This window comes from Bubalus bubalis, chromosome 1 (assembly GCF_019923935.1).
Source record: "Bubalus bubalis isolate 160015118507 breed Murrah chromosome 1, NDDB_SH_1, whole genome shotgun sequence".
NCBI lineage: Eukaryota > Metazoa > Chordata > Mammalia > Artiodactyla > Bovidae > Bubalus > Bubalus bubalis.
The window spans coordinates 194,535,865-194,556,277 of record NC_059157.1 but is presented as its reverse complement, the minus strand read 5'-3'; the positions used below and the strand labels follow the sequence as shown (position 1 = coordinate 194,556,277).

The window sequence follows — 20,413 nt, the reverse complement described above, 5'->3', positions numbered from 1 at the left end:
GAAGAACTTAATTAATTTAAATGGTGTCAGGAAAACTAGACAGCCAGATACAAAAGAATGAAACTCAACCACCATTTTACACCAAACCCCCAAATGAACACAACAGGGATTCAAGACTTGAAGCCAGAAAACTCCTAGAAGGAAACACAGACAGTCTGGAACAAGCCCTGGTGATGATTTTTGAATCTGACACCAAAGCAAAAGCAACAAAAGCAAAAATAAACAAATGAGACTACATTATACTAAAAACCTATTGTACTGTAAAGGAAACCATCAACAAAACGAAAAGGCAACCTACTGAATGAGAGAAAACATTTGTCAACCATGTACCTGATAAGAGGCTAATATCCCAAGCATAAAAAGAACTGATAAAACCCAGTATCAAAAACCCAAATAATCTGACTTAAAAATGGGCAGGAAATCTGACTACACGTTTCCAAGGAAGACACAAAGATGGCCACCATGCACAAGAAAAGCAACTCAACATCATTTGTCACTAGAGAAACGCAAACCCAAACCACAATGAGACATCACCCTCAAAAAGACAACAAATGACAACTGCTGGTGAGGATGCAGAAAGAAGGAAACCCTCACATACTGCTGATGGGAATATACATTAATACACCCATTATATGGAAAATAGTATGGAGGAGGTTCTTCAAAAAATTAAAAACAGAACTACCACATGATATTATGATTATACAGTGGAACTGAGACTCATGGGATTAGATCTGATAGAGAGCCTGATGAACTATGGATGGAGGTTCGTGACATTGTACAGGAGACAGGGATCAAGACCATCCCCATGGAAAAGAAATGCAAAAAACCAAAAAGGCTGTCTGAGGAGGCCTTACAAATAGCTGTGAAAAGAAGAGAAGAGAAAAGCAAAGGAGAAAAGGAAAGATATACCCATTTGAATGCCGAGTTCCAAAGAATACCAAGGAGAGATGAGAAAGGCTTCCTCAGTGATCAATGCAAAGAAACAGAGGAAAACAACAGAATGGGAAAGACTAGAGATTTCTACAAGAAAACAAGAGATACCAAGGGAACATTTCATGCAAAGATCGGCTCAATGAAGGACAGAAATGGTATGGACCTAACAGAAGCAGAAGATATTAAAAAGAGGAGGCAAGAATACACAGAAGAACTATACAAAAAAGATCTTCACAACCCAGATAATCATGATGGAGTGATCAGTCACCTAGAACCAGACATCCTGGAATGTGAAGTCAAGTGGGCCTTAGGAAGCATCACTATGAACAAAGCTAGTGGAGGTGATGGAATTCCAGCTGAGCTATGTCAAATCCTAAAAGATGATGCTGTAAAAGTGCTGCACTCAATATGTCAGCAAATTTGGAAAACTCAGCAGTGGCCACAGGACTGGAAAAGGTCAGTTTTCATTCCAATCCCAAAGAAAGGCAGTGCCAAAGAATGCTCAAACTACTGCACAATTGCACTCATCTCACACGCTAGTAAAGTAATGCTCAAAATTCTCCAAGCCAGACTTAAATAGTACATGAACCATGAACTTCCAGATGTTCAAGCTGGTTTTAGAAAAGGCAGAGGAACCAGAGATCAAATTGCCAACATCTGTTGGGTTATCAAAAAAGCAAGAGTTTCAGAAAAACATTTATTTCTGCTTTGTTGACTATGCCAAAGCCTTTGACTGTGTGGATCACAATAAACTGTGGAAAATTCTTCAAGAGATGGGAATACCACTCCACCTGACCTGCCTCTTGAGAAACCTATATGCAGGTCAGGAAGCAACAGTTAGAATTGGACATGGAAGAACAGACTGGTTCCAAATAGGAAAAGGAGTATGTCAAGGCTGTATATTGTCACCCTGCTTATTTAACTTCTATGCAGAGTACATCATGAGAAACGCTAGGCTGGAGGAGGCACAAGCTGGAATCAAGATTGCTGGGAGAAATATCAATAACCTCAGATATGCAGATGACACCACCCTTATGGCAGAAAGTGAAGAAGAACTAAAGAGCCTCTTCTTGATGAAAGAGGAGAGTGAAAAAGTTAGCTTAAAGCTCAACATTCAGAAAAAGAAGATCATGGCATCTTGTCCCATCACTTCATGGCAAATAGATGGGGCAAACGTTAGTGGAAACACTGCCAGATTTTATTTTGGGGGGCTCCAAAATCACTGCAGATGGTGACTGTAGCCATGAAATTAAAAGACGCTTTCCTTGGAAGAAAAGTTATGACCAACCAAGACAGCATATTAAGAAGTAGACATGTTACTTTGCCAAGAAAGGTCTGTCTACTTAAGGCTATGGATTTTCCAGTAGTCATGTATGGATGTGAGAGTTGGATTATAAAGAAAGCTGAGGACCAAAGAATTGATGCTTTTGAACTGTGGTGTTGGAGAAGACTCTTGAGAGTCCCTTGGACTGCAAGGAGATCCAACCAGTCCATCTTAAAGGAAATCAGTCCTGAATGTTCACTGGAAGGACTGATGTTAAAGCTGAAACTCCAATACTTTGGCCACCTGATGTGAAGAATCGACTGATTTGAAAAGACCTTGATGCTGGGCAAGACTGAAGGCGGGAAGAAAAGGGGACGACAGAGGATGAGATGGTTGGATGGCATCACTGACTCAATGGACATAGGTTTAGGTGGACTCTGGGAGCTGGTGATGGACTGGGAAGCCTGGAGTGCTGGAGTCCGTGGGGTCACAAAGAGTCGGACATGACTGAGTGACTGAACTGAACCACATGATCCTCAATTCCACTTCTGGGTATTTATCTGAAGAAAACAAAAACACTATCTTGGAAAGATGTATGTACCCACATGTTCACTGTAGCATTATTGTAACAGCCAAAATAAGAAACAACCCAAGCATCCACTGATGGATGAATGGATACACAACCTGCACAGTCTGATCAATGCTCATTTCTCCAACCTTTTCCTCTAGTCTGCCTTCTTCTTGCTGCCTGGGTTCCTACTACATAGCATCTTCCTTCTGTTCCTCTATCTGGTCAACATCTTTCACATGCCTCAGAGTATCTGCACATACTGTTCCCTTCTGCCTACAATGCTCTGATTTCTAATTTCTGCTTGGATGCTTCTTTCTCATTGTTTCAATTCCAATGTCTTCCCTCACCACTCTGGCTAACGCTGCCCTAACTTCTGGGCCAGAGACTCCCAGTTGTCCTCAAAAAACTTCTTCCGGGGCATGTGGCTCCAACCACACTCACTTCCAGTCTCCACTGTACTTAGACACGGCCGTGCGACTGTTTTGGTCAATGGCAAGTTCCTATAGCACAACCAGATCCAGTCCACAAAATACCTCCCAGGTCCTTCTGCGGCATGCAGCAGACAACTAGGCCCTGGGGATGGGGCAGTCACAAGATGTCAGGAACCCAGGACATGGGAGAGCCATGCTGCTAACCCCCATGCCCACTCTGGACATTACATAAAAGAGAAACTTCACATTCTTCAAGCTACCATATTTTGGGGGCTCTATCTGTTACCAGTTGGGCCTACTTAAAATTTAATACACCTCACCCAACAAACAGCTCGTCTCTATGATATTGTCTTATTTTCTAGTTCTTGCAATTTCTATTCACTTGATTCATTTATATACTGAGTCACTGTAACCTCTAGGAAGGCAAAGCCTGTCTCTTTATCACCAGTGGCTAGCACAGATCACTCAGTATTTACTCAATGAAAGTGGTCCCAAGAAATACTACTGAAAATAATCCACACAAAAAACAGGCAGAAAATTCTCAGAGAATGCTGCTGCTGCTGCTAAGTCACTTCAGTCGTGTCCGACTCTGTGCAACCCCATAGACGGTAGCCCACAGGCTCCGCCGTCCCTGGGATTCTCCATGCAAGAATACTGGAGTGGGCTGCCATTTCCTACTCCAATCAGAGAATGCGAATGGTTCTTAAACTGTGACACTCCTCAAATTCATACATGCAAAGAAATAAACAAAATGTAACTATACTCTGTCCAATGCTAGGTTTTTCATTTCAGACTGTATCCAAAGGTGATCCCAGTTTCTTAAAACTCAGTTCAGATCAGATCAGTCACTCAGTCGCGTCCAACTCTTTGCAACCCCATGAATCACAGCACGCCAGGCCTCCCTGTCCATCACCAACTCCCAGAGTTCACTCAGACTCATGTCCATTGAGTCAGTGATGCCATCCAGCCATCTCATCCTCTGTCGTCCCCTTCTCCTCCTGCCCCCAATCCCTCCCAGAATCAGAGTCTTTTCCAATGAGTCAACTCTTCGCATCAGGTGGCCAAAGTACTGGAGTTTCAGCTTTAGCATCATTCCTTCCAAAGAAATCCCAGGGCTGATCTCCTTCAGAATGGACTGGTTGGATCTCCTTGCAGTCCAAGGGACTCTCAAGAGTCTTCTCCAACACCACAGTTCAAAAGCATCAATTCTTCGGCGCTCAGCCTTCTTCACAGTCCAACTCTCACATCCATACATGACCACAGGAAAAACCATAGCCTTGACTAGACGAACCTTTGTTGGCAAAGTAATGTCTCTGCTTTTGAATATGCTATGTAGGTTGGTCATAACTTTCCTTCCAAGGAGTAAGTAAGCGTCTTTTAATTTCATGGCTGCATATCTGTAGTGATTTTGGAGCCCAGAAAAGTAAAGTCTGACACTGTTTCCACTGTTTCCCCATCATTTCCCATAAAGTGGTGGGACCAGATGCCATGATCTTCGTTTTCTGAATGTTGAGCTTTTACTGGCAAGCTAAACTGGTACAAATTTCACAGAAAGTAATTTGGCAACAGTCATCAAAGTGACAAGCCACATTATTCTCTGACCCAACAATTTCACGTCCAAGAATTTATATCACAGATGAACTAACTGTGTGTGTGTGTGTGGATGATTTGTATATGGGGTTATTCATTATAGCAGTATTTTGAGTAGTAAAGTAAGGAAGATTCAAAGTAGACTCAATGTCCATTAATAGGGAACAACTGCAATGCCTTGTGGAACATCTAAACAACGGAATACTGTGTGACTATTAAAAGCAAAACAAAAAGAATGAAAAAGCTCTCTATGAAACAGAATGAGTTCCATAATGTATCTATTAAAAAATATATGTAAAACACATTAAAATAAAAAAAAAAAAGCTGTGAAGCAGTGTGCATGGTATGCTACCTACCACTTGTATGCAAAACAGTAGATGAAGAATATATATTTGTATTTGCTTGAGTATGTATAAAATATCTCAGAAAGACTACAGAAAACTAATAACATTAATATAGTAATTAGGTGGCTAGAGGACACAGAAGGAAAGACTTCTCATTGAATACCCGTTTATGTTTACTGATTTTTAAACCATGGGAACGTATCAACTGTTTAAAAATTAAATAAAAAAGGTTTGAAGCAAACAAGACACAATATTGACTTCTTTAAATACGGGTAGGATGAACACAAATGTCTTACCTTATCCTGGTAGAGTTTATGTATTTGCAGTATTAATATATTTGGAAGAATAAAGGGAGGAAAGAAGGATACTCTGAAGAATTAGGGAAAGCCTCTGGTAGTGATATTTAAGCTCAGAAGGACATACAGTAGTCACCAAAGCAGAGAGAGAGGAAAAGCATATTCCAGGCTGAGCACAGTCCACGTGAGAACTGTGATGGAGAACATAGTAAGGTCCGGAAAACGAAAAAAATTCCCGGAAGACCAGAGTGAATGGAGAGGAAGAATGCCTGGGTCGGGGCCAGAGCACAGGAACCACTGAAAACCCCCTGCGCTCAGTCGCGTCTGACTCTTTGCAACCCTGTCCATGGGACTCTCCAGACTAGAATACTGGAGGGGGGTTGCTGTGCCCTCCTCCAGGGGATCTTCCTGATCAGGGGTCGAACCTGTGTCTCTTGTCTCCTGCACTGGTAGGCAGTTCTTTACCACCAGCACCACCTGGGAAGCCTTCTCAATTTTTTTTTTTTTAAAGTACAAGAGAAAGCCAAAAAGTGGTTGAAAGCAGGGGATGCATCCGGATGAGACTGCTTTCCTAAACATTTATTTACTTGGCTGAAGAACAGAGGCGAACTGGTGAATCAAACAGATGCTGGAATACCAGTCAAAAACCATCTTTATAGTAACATAAGCTAGAGATGCCTGCAGCAAGGAGCAGGGGAGTGAAGTGGAGAGAACAGAAACACATGTAGGATACTCAGAATCCACACTATTTATCACTGGATTTCATGTCGGGGGGGGGGAGATTCAAGGATTAACTCCCAAGCATCAAGTGTATATGACCTAAGAAAACGGGTAAATTCGGGGCCATTCTGTACAAAGAACAGATAAAGTAGATGAGCTGTGGTAGAAGAGGAAGTGATGACAAGGATCAACGTGACACATTTGTAGGTTATGCTGTGGAGACCTCCAGTGCGGCACTGATAGGAGATGATCAGAAATAAAGGCACAGGGCTCAAGAGTGAGGTCTAGGTCAGAAATCAAGATGTGAAGTGACTGACATCAAGATGGAAGTTGTGGGCACTGGTAGGAGCACAAGAGGTCACCAGGAGGGTGTCAGTGAGAGAGGGCACAGAACGTCCACTTTCACTGGCAGGCGGAGAAGAGAATCCAGAAAGGAGGCGATGACGGAAGGGGGCAGGTGGGGCGGAGGGCCACGCTGTCCGGGAAAGCAGAGGCGAGCCTGCCTAGGGCAGGCAGAAACCAGCGCCGCATCACTGTGAGTGCGGACCGGAGGGAAAAGCGACCGAGAGCCGCCCGGCTCCTGAGAACTGACCGCTGGTGACACCACAGGACAGGTGCTCACGCGGGAGCAGGCTGACGGCAGCAGCAGCAGGCCTCTCGAAGGGCGAGGAGACAGAGCCCGCGGAGAGCAGAGCGCGGAGCGGGGAACACACGGGCCGGGGAAGGCCGTCCAGAGACGCCTGGGGAGGGCCAGGCGCGGAGGCAAGAGTCCCCGGGCAGCAGCGGACGGGCACGGGACGGGTAACACAGGGGCCGGGGAAGGCCGTCTAGATGCCTGTGGAGGGCCGGGCGTGGAGGGAAGGTGGCGAGCAGAGGCCCCGGGCAGCAGCAGGCAGGCGCGGGGAACACACGGGCCGGGGAAGCCCATCTAGACGCCTGTGGAGGGCCGGGCGTGGAGGGAAGGCGGCGAGCAGAGGCCCCGGGTAGCAGCGGGCCGGGCAGGAGGCAGCAGACAAGCGCCCTCGCAGGCAGGAGAGGTGTCTGGGGACAGGCCGTGAGGCCTTCCTTTCTGAAGAGTGCTCCCCACCCAGGGACGAGTCAGGGAGAATAGAGGAGGAGAGGCTTCTAAGAGGAAGAGAAGAGTTTGAAACAAGTACTGGAGAGAACGGGAGCGGGAAAAGATGATGTGAGAAGCAGGAAGGCCTGCCCAGCAGGCTGGTGACCACCAATCAAGAGCCGCGACAACCTCCGACAGGTGCACCACTCCACCAGCCCGCGGCAGCCCCAGGCCCAACAACAGGGGTGATGTTCATCAACGTCCACTTTATTTCTCATTAAATAATAGACTTGCCTCTCATTATAGGCATCATTACGCAGTACTCAGGATGAATTAACTTACTATTTTACAGAGTATTTAAATATTAGTAAATATTTTTACTACTACCATCTGCTTAACCCCCTCAAGAAATTTTACTTCATTAGATCCTCTTTAATCAGTTGAAAAACCAACCGAACGAAAAAACTTAAAAACACAAAACATGGAGGACAGAAATCAAACCCCAAACTGATCCAGAACCTAGGCCCATTGGTGGTGACAGATGACAAGAGGAGGGAGAGGCAGTAATTAAGATCCTGAGCCTAAGAAAGACCTGAACCCAGGAAGTCCCAGTTCCCACTGTAAAAGGAAACTCCAAACAGGGTAAGGCTCAAAACGCTACCAGAGTAAACAAGATAAACACAGGGGAAACGCACATGGAGCAGCGGCTCATGTGCACTCAGTAAATCTTAGCTGTTTCTAAACAAGGAGGGAAATGACTGCAAGGTTGTGCTGCTTTATGTCAGTCTCGTAAGTGAGAAGCTCTTACAGGTGAGGAAGCTGTGACCCTTTGGGGTAGGCGACAACCACTCGAAAGACCCTGGGCACCCACACTGCTCCCCAGGCATGGCAGGGGGTGTGCGTGAGGGCGGGCCAGGCTCACCTGCGGACTGTGGGTCTCACAGTCCATGGCCTGGACGGCGGCCGTGAAGTGCCCGCCGCTGTGCCGATGTTGGTGCGTTGGGTCCGACCTGGCTCTCCCACTGTTGCTCGTCCCCGACGATCCACCTGGAGCATCAAAACACAACACTACTTGTGAGTGTGAAGTTAGTTGTGTTGAAATAGATATATCCTAAAACTGTAACATTAAAACTGAAACACCCTCTATTAACCTGAAAGGGCGCCAGAAAAGCACCCAATTCTCTTCTTTCACATAGATCACTGAACTCAAATAGGACCAAGTTCAGTTAAGTCGGGAAAACTCAAGCATGTGGACCAAGTATTTCCACTTTAAAAACAATTTAAATATTTGGCCACTCGTTTTTTCCCAAGCAGAATTTATTATATGCACAGTTAAGTCTTGGAACTTGGTGGACTTTTTCTGACTAGCCCCAAAGAATACTTACGAAAAATAATTCCTCCCTTGTTGTTGCTCAGTTGCCAAGTTGTGTCCAACTCTTTGCTTCCCCAAGGAGCACAGCACACAAGGCTTCCCTGTCCTTCACTATCTCAAGGAGTTTGCTAAAACTCATGTTCAGTAAGTCAGCGATGCCACCCAACCATCTCATCTTCTTTTGCCCCCTTCTCCTCATTCCCTCAATCTTTCCTAGAATCAGTGTCATTTCAATCAGTTGGCTCTTTGCATCAGGTGGCCAAAGTATTGGAGCTTCAGCATCAGTCCTTCCAATGAATATTCAGGGTTGATTTCCTTTAGGATTAATTGGTTTGATCTCCTAGCAGTTCAAGGGACTCTCAAGAGTCTTCTCCAGTACCACAGTTCCAAAGAATCCATTCTTCTGTGCTCACTCTTCTTTATGGTCCAACTCTCACATCTGTATATGACTACTGGAAAAACCACAGCTTTGACTATATGGACCTCTGTCAGCAAAGTAATATCTCTGCTTTTTAATATGATGTCTAGGTTGGTCATAGTTTTTCTTCCAAGGAGCAAGCACCTTTTAATTTCATAGTTTCAAGTCAAGTGTCTGAAATGATTGTGGAGCCCAAGAAAATAAAGTCTGTCACTGTTTCCGTTTTTTCCTAACCTATTTCTCATGGAATGATGGGACCGGATGCCATGATCTTTGTTTTTTGAATGTTGAGTTTTAAGCCAGCTTTTGCACTCTCCTCTTTCACCTTCATCAAGAGGCTCTTTAGTTCCTCTTTGCTTTCTGCCATTGGGTAGTGTCATCTGCATTATCTGAGGTTATGGATATTTCTCCCAGAAATCTTGATTCTGGCTTGTGCTTCATCTAGTCCAGCATTTCACAAGATGTACTCTGCATGTAAGTTAAATAAGCAGGGTGACAATATATAGCCTTGAAGTACTCCTTTCCTGATTCAGAACTAGTCAGTTGCTCATGAATGGTTTTAACTGTTTCTTCCTGATGTGCATACAGGTTTCTCAGGAGGCAGGTTAAGGTGGTCTGGTATTCCCATCTTTTGAAGAATTTTCCATAGTTTTTGTGATCCACACAGTCAAAAGTTTTAGCGCAGTCAATGAAGCACAAGTAGATGTTTTTCTGGAATTCCCTTGCTTTTTCTATGAGCCAATAAATGTTGGCAATTTGATATCTGGTTCCTCTGCTTTTTCTAAATCTAGCTTGTACATCTCTAAGTTCTTGGTTCACAAACTGTTGGAAGTCTAGCTTGGACCATTTTGAGCATTACCTTGCTAGCATGTGAGATGAGTGCAACTGTTCAGTAGTTTGAACATTTTTTTTGTATTCCCTTCCTTAGGGATTAGAAACTGACCTTTTCCGGTCCTGTGGCCACTGCTGAGTTTTCCAAATTTGCTGGCATATTGAGTGCAGCACTTTGACAGCATCATCGTTTAGGATTTAAAATAGTTCAACTGGAATTCCATCACCTTCAGTAACTTTGACTGTAGTGATGTTTCCCAAGGTCCACTTGACTTCGCATTCCAGAATGTCTGGCTCTAGGTGAGTGATCACACCATCATGGTTATTTGGGTCACTAAGATCTTTTTTGTACAGTCTCTCTATGTATTCTCACCACCGCTCCTTAACCTCTTCTGCTTCTGTTATGTTCTTACTGTTTCTGTCATCTGTCATGCCTATCCTTGCATGAAATGTTCCCCTGATATCTCCAGTTTTCTTGAAGAGATCTCTAGTCTTTCCCATTCTATTGTTTTCCTCTATTTCTTTGCATTGTTCATTTAAGAAGGCTTTTTTATCTCTCCTTGCTATTCCCCAAAACTCTGCCTTTAGTTGGCTATCTCTTTCACTTTCTCCTTTGCCTTTCAGTTCTCGTCTCAGCTATTTGTAAGGCTTCCTCAGACAACCACTTTGCATTCTTGCATTTTTTTCTTGGAGATGGTTTTGATGACTACCTCCTGCACAATGTAACGAACCTTGTAAGGTTTGTAACGTTGTTAAGAATTCAGCCCACAGTTATTCAGGCACTCTGTCTATCAGACTTAATCCCTTGAATCTATTCATCACCTCCACTGTGTAGTCATATGTAGTCATAAGGGACTTGATTTAGGTCATACCTGAATGGTCTAGTGGTTTTCCCTACCTTCTTCAGTTTAAGCCTGAATTTTGCAAAAAGGAAATCATAATCTGAGCCAGTCAGCCCCAGGTCTTGTTTTGGCTGACTGTGTAGAGCTTCTCCATCTTTGGCAGCAAAGAATATAATCAACCTGATTTCAGTACTGATCATCTGGTGATGTCCATGTGCAGAGTTGTCTCTTGTGTTGTTGGAAGAGCGTGTTCGCTATGACCAGCGTGTTCTTTTGGCAAAACTGTTAGCCTTTGCTGTGCTTCATTTTGTATTCTTAGGCCAAACTTGCCTGTTATTCCAGGTATCTCTTGACTTCCTACTTTCGATTCCAATCCCGTGATGAAAAGGACAACTTTTTTAGGTGTTAGTTCTAGAAGGTCTTGTAGGTCTTCAGAGAACTGTTCAACTTCATTAGTGGTTTGAGGCACAGATTTGGATTACTGTGATATTGAATGGTTTGCCTTGGAAACGAACAGAGATCATTCTGTCATTTTCGAGACTGCACCCCAGTATTGCGTTTGGGACTCTCTTGTTGACTATGAGGGCTATTCTATTTCTTCTAAGGGATTCTTGCCCACAGTAGTAGATACAATGGTCAGTTGAATTAAATTTCTCATTCCGGTCCATTTTAGTTCACTGATTCCTAAGAAGCTGATATTCACTCTTGTCACCTCCTACTTGGCCGCATCCAGTTTACCTTGATTCATGGTCCTAACATTCCAGGTTCTATGCGATGCTGTTCTTTACAGCATCGGACTTTACTTCCATCACCAAACGCATCCACAACAGGGCACTGTTTCTGCTGTGGCCCGGCCTCTTCCTTCTGTCTGGAGTTATCTTCCTCTCTTCACCACAGTAGCACATGGGACACCTACTGACCTGGGGGCGGGGGCACCCCTCAAGTGTCAGTGTCATATCTTTTCGCCTTTTCATACTGTTTATGGGGTTCTCAAGGCAAGAATACTGGAGTGGTTTGCCATTCCTTTCTCCAGTGGGCCACATTTTGTCAGAAGTCTCTGGCACCATGACCCATCCACCCTGGGTGGCCCCACACAGCAGGGCTCACAGCTTCCCTGAGTTACACAATACTGTGATTCGTGTGATCATTTTGGTTAGTGATTGTGGGTTTTTGTTCTGGAAGTTGTGGGATTGTAGTTCTTGCTTCTTCTGTTTGCCCTCTGATGGATTCCTCCTTACCCATTAACAATCTTTAAAAATACATTCAATAACCCCCACTTTGTAAAGAAAAGAGCACACATTTCAAAGCCCAACATGGTATCAGAACAACAGACCTGAGCTTGAAGATGTACTGGAGGTGGTGCCTGAAGACTGTGACTGCTCCATAGCAGGACTCGTGGATACACTATTACTCGTGTTTGTACCTTCATCAGCTGTTTTCTTGAAAAAACTGTGCTGCAGGGCATAGTAAGGTTGAATTCGAGATTTGGGGTCATAGTCAAGCATCCTTAAAATGAGGTCTTTGAACTTCAAGTAGTCAGCTACTGTATGGCCCGACTCCCCAGCACGCCGCCCACCAGGCCCTCCTGTTTCTACTCCGAGAATATTATGCAGTTTACGGGTTCCTGGTGGTTTGTACTCCTAAAGAGAAAAGAGACAAAAAAAGGGGGGGATTTCTCTAAATTTGATGGAATGTGTAAAAGCCTACATAACATCACATCAAATAAGGTTCCTTATAGGGTAAGGCCGAGCGAGACCTTTGTTAAAAGGAGTGTTTCATGGTCTGCTCCTCTGGATTTTCACATGTACTACTCTAAAAGCACTGCAGTTAGGAGAAATTCAAAAGAACTCCGGGCACGAATGACCATAAAGATCATCTAGTGCAGGGATCAGCAAACTCTGCCCTGTTTCAGAGCTGTTTTATATAAACAGCCCCTACTATAAATGGTTTTACATTTTTAAAGATGGTAAAAACAAACAGAACCAAGTAAGAATATGCAACAAAATCTTTACTCTGTGGTCCTTTACAAAGAAAGTGTACCAACCAGTGGCTACGAACCTCTTTTCTGCCCAATACACCTGTGAACTCAGGTGCACTTCCTAGGTAACAGTGGCTCATTAAAGCTTTAGCCATCACTCCTAATAAAGAACCATGGGTTTAACACCGTACCTTGCTTATATCCAGTTTAAAAAAAAACAAAAAACAAGGAAATTATTTACGTTTCACTTTAGAAAATACGTTTAATAAACTGCCTTTAACATGTGCTGACATTTTAGGGAAACTCGTTTTAACAGGTAATCTTTAAAATCCCTATGAACACTGAATTTGTTCAGAATAGTATTAGTAGATTTTACTTCTAGGTGCAACGTAGCAATTTGTAAGAGACCATTACTCTTCAAAATCAAGAACAAGCTAGGTAGGCAAACCACAAAATCTCTGCCTTTTAAAACCCTATCAGGGACCTGGTGGTCTCGTGGTTAAGAACCCACCTCGTAGTGCAGGAAAGGTGGGCTCTGGGCCTGGTCAGGGAACTAAGAGCCCACATGCCACAAAGAAGCAGAGCCCACGCACCACAACTGCTGCCCTGACGCTCAGGAGCTCGCACAAGGGATGCAAGATCCCCCCCAAGGCAGCAGAGAGCCCACAGGCTGCCACTGAGCCCGAGGCAGCCAAACTAATTAACTAAAAAAGAAACCTATCAGCAAGTGGAGGACTACAGAAACCACAGCTAACTCAATTCTGGAAAATGAAAAGCCTTTCCTGGGAGAGAAGAGACTACGGTGGGAGAAGGAACGAAAGCCATGGATGTGAGGAGGGAGAATCCAGCCCACCTCCAAACCAACTTCTGACAGCTATGAGTGGCTGGGCCGAAGGGTGGGACAGGCCGACGACCCAGGGAGGACCCCAGGGTTGCAAGCTGAAGCCAGGGCAGCAGTGTGAACACAGACCAGCCTGAGGCACAGAACATTAGAAGAGGGCTGCTGGCTGGGCGTAACATATAGAAGATCTCCCCAGCCTCCACACACTGCGAAACACCCATGAAGACAGTGGAGAACAGAATCTAAGTCAAGCAAACAAACAAGACAGAGCCCAGACTCGGCTGCACCAAATGAAACCAACTAGTCTCATCGCACCAGCAGACTGACAGAGTGGAAGCCGTGTCTCATTTCACAGGAAAGTAAGATTTACTTCTACCTCAACTGTTCTTAAATGCAGGAAGTCCAGCATACATTTAAAAAATTACAGATACAAGAAACAAACCCAAAAAATGAGTCCATATTAAGTGAAAAAAAATTGTAGAAAATCCACATATATAAAATAACCCAACTGTTGAAACTGGCAAATAGGTATTTTAAAAATAAGTATAAAATTAAAAAAAAATTTTAGTCCAAAAGCTAGACAACATGTGTAGACAGACTGGGGAGGGTGGGTAATTAAAACTAATTTTTAAAGATAAATTAAAATTTGAAAACACTAGAACTAAAAAATGCAGTATCATAAATGAAGAATCCATTTAATGATCTTAACAGCAGACTGGGCTCAATAGAAGGAAAACAATGAGTAAACTAGGAGACAAAGAATTGATCCAAACTAACACACAAAAAGAAAACAAGATAAATAAACTAGAGACCTCTAAGATGGTATTAAGCACCATAACATATATTTAAGTGGATAATTATCAGGAGAAGAGAAAGTGAAACAGAACAAATATTTGAAAGGATAATGTCTGAGGATTTTGATGAAAGATATCAACCCCACAGATCTAACAAATTCAGCACACTCCACAGAAAATAAATACAGAGAAAACTAAGCACAAGAACCTAAAAGTCAACCTGCTGGAAAATAAAACATATTTAAAAAAAAAGGGGGGGGGGGGCATCAAAATCAGCCAGGGGGAAAAGAGAGAAATATTTTAAAGAAAACACTGCTTAAGATGAATAATAATAGTCCTTGCCCTACAGAAGAAGTAGTACATAAAAAGTTGGAGGGTGGGGTGGGGGGGGGAATAAAAAAAGAAAAACAAAACAAAACACTGCTTAGAAAAATCAATGACTTCTCACAATGTAATACAGAAAACAATGTCATAACATCATTTTCTTTAGCTGAAATGTAAACCTATAATTCTACATCCACTGAAATTTCCATATCCATGAAAAATATCTTTCCAAAAATAAAGGTGAATAAAGGTATTTTCAGATAAACAATTGCTGCAAAGAATTCATCAGCAGAAGTTACTGACTACAAAATAAAAAAGTTAAAGGAAGTTCTTCAGGCTGAAGGAACGTAATAACCAGATGGAACTCAGGAACAACAACAAGAAGTGAACTCTATGGGTAAAAAGAACTTGGGTGTGTGTGTGTGTGTGTGTGTGTGTGTGTGTGTGTGTTGGGGGGGGGGGGGGGGCCTGGAGGGGAGGGGAGGGGTCCTGGCCCACGATGCGTGGCTTGCAGATTCTTAGAGTTCCCTGACAAGGCATTGAACCTGGGTCCATGGCAGTGAAAGCTCAAAGTCAGTCCTAACCACTGGACTGCCAAGGAACTCCAGAAAAGAACTTGTCACTATCTTTATCTTTTATGTGTTTTAAAATCTCATAAATGTTGTTCACATGAGTGATACATGATGACGAAAGATGGAAGGCATTAGATAAAAAGCACATGGTTATCACACAGCTTATCAAGTTATGTAACCTTTTGTTAAGGTCAACTAGTAAGTTAAAAAGGCATATAATAAGAGCAACATTAACAATTACACAAAGAGGAATAGCTATAAAGTTAGTACGAAAAGATAAAATAAAACACCAAAAGTACTCAACTCCAAAGAAGGCACGAAAGAAGTAGCGGGAAATAAAGAACAGATAACACACATATGGCAAAAGTCTAAAACCCAATCCTCTGAATAACTAGGGACCAAATAATTCATTGTGAAAGAAAGATACTATCTGACTGGATTAAACAGCATAACTCAACTACATTCTCTATATAAAAGTCATTTTACATACAGAAGTATGAACAGGTTTACAGTAAAAGGATTAAAAAAAATACTATAAAAGTATTAAGAATTAGAAAATTGGCATAGCTTGAATAATACCAAACGAGGTAAACACAAGAAAATATTAAAGACAAAAAGGAGTATTTCATGGTGATGAAAGACTGAATTTATCACCAAGTTTTAACAATACTAAATGGGCACACCTATTAAGAGAGCTTCAAAAAACAGAAAACTAAAAGGAAAAAAAAATAAAAAAACTAAAAAGATTAAGACAAATCCTATACCATCATGAAAGATGAACACTTCTCCCAGTTATTGATAAAATAAATATACACAGACACAAAGTAAGATTCCCCAAGAAAAGAGCAACAAGCACATGAAAAGATGCTCAACGTCACTTTAATTATTAGAGAAAATGCACATCAAAACTATGATAAAGTACCACCTCCCACCAGTCACAGTGGTCATCACGGAAAAGAGATGAAAAGTCTATACATAACGAATACCGGAGAGGAGAAAAGAGAACCCGCCCCCCAGTGTTAGTGGGACTGTAACCTGGTGCAGCCACTATGGGGAAGAGCGTGGAGGCTCCTGAAGAAACTAAAACCAGAGCTACCACATGGGACTGCAGTCCCATCCCTAGGCGCACGTCCAGAGAAAAGTAACTGAGAGACATGCACCCGGGGCTCACTGCGGAACCAGCTGCAACAGCCCAGACACAGAGCAACCCGAATGTCCATCGACAGGTGACCAGACAGAGAAGACGTGGTGGTGTGATTCCACACACATACAGTGAGATATTACTCAATGATGTAAAAGAATGAAATAATGCCATTCGCAGCAACATGGCTGGACCTAGAGATGATCATACTAAGTGAGACAAGGACAAATAGAGTACTCATATGTGAAATCTAAAAAAGATACAAATGAACTTCTTTTCAAAACAGAAACAGACCCACAGACACAGAAAACAAATTCACGGTTACCAAAGGGAAAAGGGATGTAGGAGGGCTAAATTAGGAATAAAATACACACACCACTAGATATAAAATAGATAACCAACAAGGACCTAGTGAATAGCACATGGTACTATGCTCAGTTTTGTAAAAACTCATAAGGGAAAAGAATACGTGTGTGTATTTATCTATAACTGAATCATGGTGCTGTACACCTGAAACTAATATGATACTATAAATCAACTATACACATTTCAATTTAAAACTTTTAAAGGAGAGTATCTTCGCAAACTTGAGGGAAGTAAAGATTTCTTAGAATAAAAAAAATACTGTTCATAAAAAATTAATTTTTTATTAAAAACCGCTACTAAGAAAAGAAGTAGACAAGCCACAGTCTGGGAATAAATACTGGCATACAGGTGACAAAGGACTTACATCCATTACATTAAAAAAAACTTCTACAGCCCAATAATTAAACATCCCAATAACAAATGGGCAAAAGACTAGAAAGATGGTCACAAAAGAAGATACATGAATGGCTACTGAGCCCATGAAAAGCTGGCCAGGTCAATATTCTCAATCATGAAGAAATCAAATGAAAACCACTACATGCCCATTAGAATAGCTAAACTCAAAAGAACCAACCACATGAAATGGCGAGGATGTCATGCAATTGGATCTCTCATAACCTTGTGGGAATATAAAATGAGAGAACCTTGGGAAACTGGTATTTTCTTAAGAAAGAAAACACAGCAGACACCCTATGATCTGGCAATTGTAAGTCGTGACCCCAGAAAACCCGAAAACTTATGTGTACAGAAATTGATCAAAATGTTCCCAGTAGTCTTACTGAAACAGTCCTAAACTAGAAGCAACCCCAACATCCAATGACAGGCAAATACAGATCAATTTTGGCATTTCCATTCAAAGAAAGACTGTGAAGCAATAAAATGGAGTAATTTCTGAGACACACTATGGATGAATCTCCAAAAATAATGCCTGTTACGTGAAAGAAACAAAATAATAAATACTTCAGGATTCCACTTTTATGAATTTTGCCTATGAATAGTCAAAACTAACCTAGGATGACAGAAATCAGAAACTGAGAGTGGATGACAGAAAAGGGTACTAGAGGTGATGGGAGTAGTCTATGTCATGTTTTAGGCAGTGGATATACTGTTGTAAATAAAAATTAAAACACAACAAAGTGAAAAACTTAAAATACCCATCTTGTACATCAACTATACTTCAACAAAAAAAGCATCATTTATAACCTTAATTCTTTACCCTCTCCCACCAAAGGAAAAAAAATAGCCAGTAGGTATGATCTCATTACTAGGAAGCTGAAATGGGCTCTTGAAACATAAAATGAGAACTTAAAAGTAAAAATAAAATCACTATGGAAATAAGCTGAGCAAGTATACCGCAAGTACATGCACATCTCTTCATATTCATGGTTAAAATCCCTAGTGCATCTTCATAATGTAACCATTTGGTTACGGATTTGATTATTTTTTGTTGCTGGAAATTTATTTCTGTTTAAAAAGGAGTAATCATTTTACATTTTTAAAAATTAAGTTTCTTAAGTCAGTTGCTTAATTGCAGCTTAGGAAAATTTCATGAAATCTACAGTTAATTCATGTATATTAAACGTAGGTCAAGATACTTTCAATTTTAAGGGAAAAAATTATCTACTCTTCTGAGTGAAATGCTCCCCTCAAATAATTTAAAATAATAATAATTATAGCTCAATTTTGGGAAAATGATAGGTTACAGTCCATTGTGACTTAACTGTGGTTTTATAAGGCAGAGATTGAGGAAATGAATAAATGTCTCATTTAGAAAAAGAAAAAAAAATTTAGCAGATGAAGGAAAAAAAAAACTTCAAACTGGAAAAAGAAGTAGTAGTATGTATCAGAAAGAAAACTGTAAAGCAGGCATCACATACTCCATGCTAATTAAGAATTAACTCCAAGAGCTACTCTGAATGCTGGTGAAGCTAAGGAGGACTCCCCTGGGACAGGGGCCGAGACTGACAGAGGCTCATGGACAGAGGCGGGAGGGCCCAGGATGTCTGCTCGGCATTTCCCACCCCTTCCTTAAGGGCAGGAGACGTAACTTAGCTGCTGGGTATCACACTGCCTGAAACTTTAGAGAACAGGGCAGAATGCAGTAAGTTACAAATCAGCTGTGAAAGATACAGTTTTACATATATATATTCTTATTAAAAAAAACTTGATATTAGAAGCTAAGACTCCAGAGCTGAAGGTGAATTACAGCAAATAAGCATCACCCTCAGTTCCCTGGAAATGACACCTGGTGGCAGTATCGCTGAAACGCAAGGGCAGAATGAAAACTGCAGCAAAAATAAAATTTCTTAAGTGTTAAAACGCAAAACTACAATCATAAACTCTCTGGTGTATGTATCACACACAATCATATATTTATACAGTATATTCATCTAATACTAGAAACAAACTAGATGGCAAAACATATATAAAACAAAAATGTAAACCAAGATGCAAAATTGTCATCATTTATTCTACTAAACTGACATGGTTGAGATGCCTGAAAAGTTCTCAGATGAGAGAAAATTACTAAAAGGTATCTAACGCATTAAAACCCTCACTTTGAAAGATTCTAGAGGTGTGAAACCCCCGTTATCCAAGCTAGGAAACTGAAATCTATCAAAGGACCATCCAGTCAGTTCAGATTCTTGTCACAAACTGCTTAAGTCAGAAATCCTTTGCTCTCATCTGAACTACAAAAAAAGGCCATTCCTGCAGTTATAATTTCTACTGTTCCCAGCTGCAGTACTCTTAACTGGGATTCCAATGTATACCCGAACTATGAGAAACAAAGGTCAAACTGCCTGATTCTACTGTGGAAACAAGGCATGGGGATTTGATCAGCGGCCTCAAAAGGCAGGCAGACAGTTTCAAAATGAAGACTTAAAGAGAATACTGAGCATTAACCAAACAGTGTTCAGGTCATACAGATAGCTCAGGTCAAGCTAAAACCAACTTGTGAAGAAAATCTACACCTGAGTCATCAACAGAACTACTGTTAACAGCGGACTTCAGTAACACTGTTTTCAAATAAATACAAAAATGTGTTATAAAGACAACTCAGTGAAAGAAGTAACAAAGGCTCAAAAATATTATTTCCCTATTTTACCCGTTTTCCGTCTTTGGTCTTCTTTAAGTTCCAAGTGCCATCTGGCAACTTCTCAAAGAACTTTCTTGCTTTTGGTGCTTGGTCAAGAATATGAGCTGGCGGAATACCCAGAACTTCCACTATTTTATTCATCTGATCTACCTGTATTAAAAACAAAAGCAAAAAAAAAACCCTATAATTTCTACTGTAAAACATCCTACATCTGCTCATCCATTCACAAATTACAATAGAGAGAGTCTCTCCTGTGTGTCAGGCACTCCTGCCAGCAGTAAATACACAATGATGAAGGAAAGAGGTAACCCCCTACCTCCCGAAGCCCCACATTCCACAGAGGGGAGGGCACACGATTCAGCAAAGACGTACACACATCTATGGGATGGCAGGTGGTCATGGATACAACAGAAAGTAAGGAATGACTGGAGGGGATTGCAAAGTTTAAGCTTGGGAGAGTTAAAAAAAAAAAAAAATATATGAAAGGCTTAATAAAGTGTGGACTTAATAAAAAAGTATCTTTCTAAGGTGCAGATTCATTCCCTCAAACACCTGAGTGTCCACTGTATGCTAGAAATCATGTCCATGGAACAAGCAGTAAACAAAACAGACAAAAATCTCTGCCCGAAAC

General features: G+C 41.7%; 1 protein-coding gene across 8 annotated transcripts in view; it reads right to left on the bottom strand.

Moving 5' to 3' along the window:
* The window catches only part of DYRK1A (dual specificity tyrosine phosphorylation regulated kinase 1A), a 148,222-nt gene that overhangs the window by 5,283 nt on the left and 122,526 nt on the right, over positions 1 to 20,413 (bottom strand). For all 8 annotated transcript variants that reach the window (XM_044948347.2, XM_044948371.2, XM_025293869.3 and 5 more), the window contains 3 exons: positions 19,792 to 19,932; positions 12,003 to 12,309; positions 8,129 to 8,253 (listed from right to left, as the gene is read on the bottom strand). In XM_044948347.2, the coding sequence (XP_044804282.1) occupies positions 8,129 to 8,253; positions 12,003 to 12,309; positions 19,792 to 19,932 (573 nt within the window). The remainder of the gene's footprint in view (positions 1 to 8,128; positions 8,254 to 12,002; positions 12,310 to 19,791; positions 19,933 to 20,413) is intronic.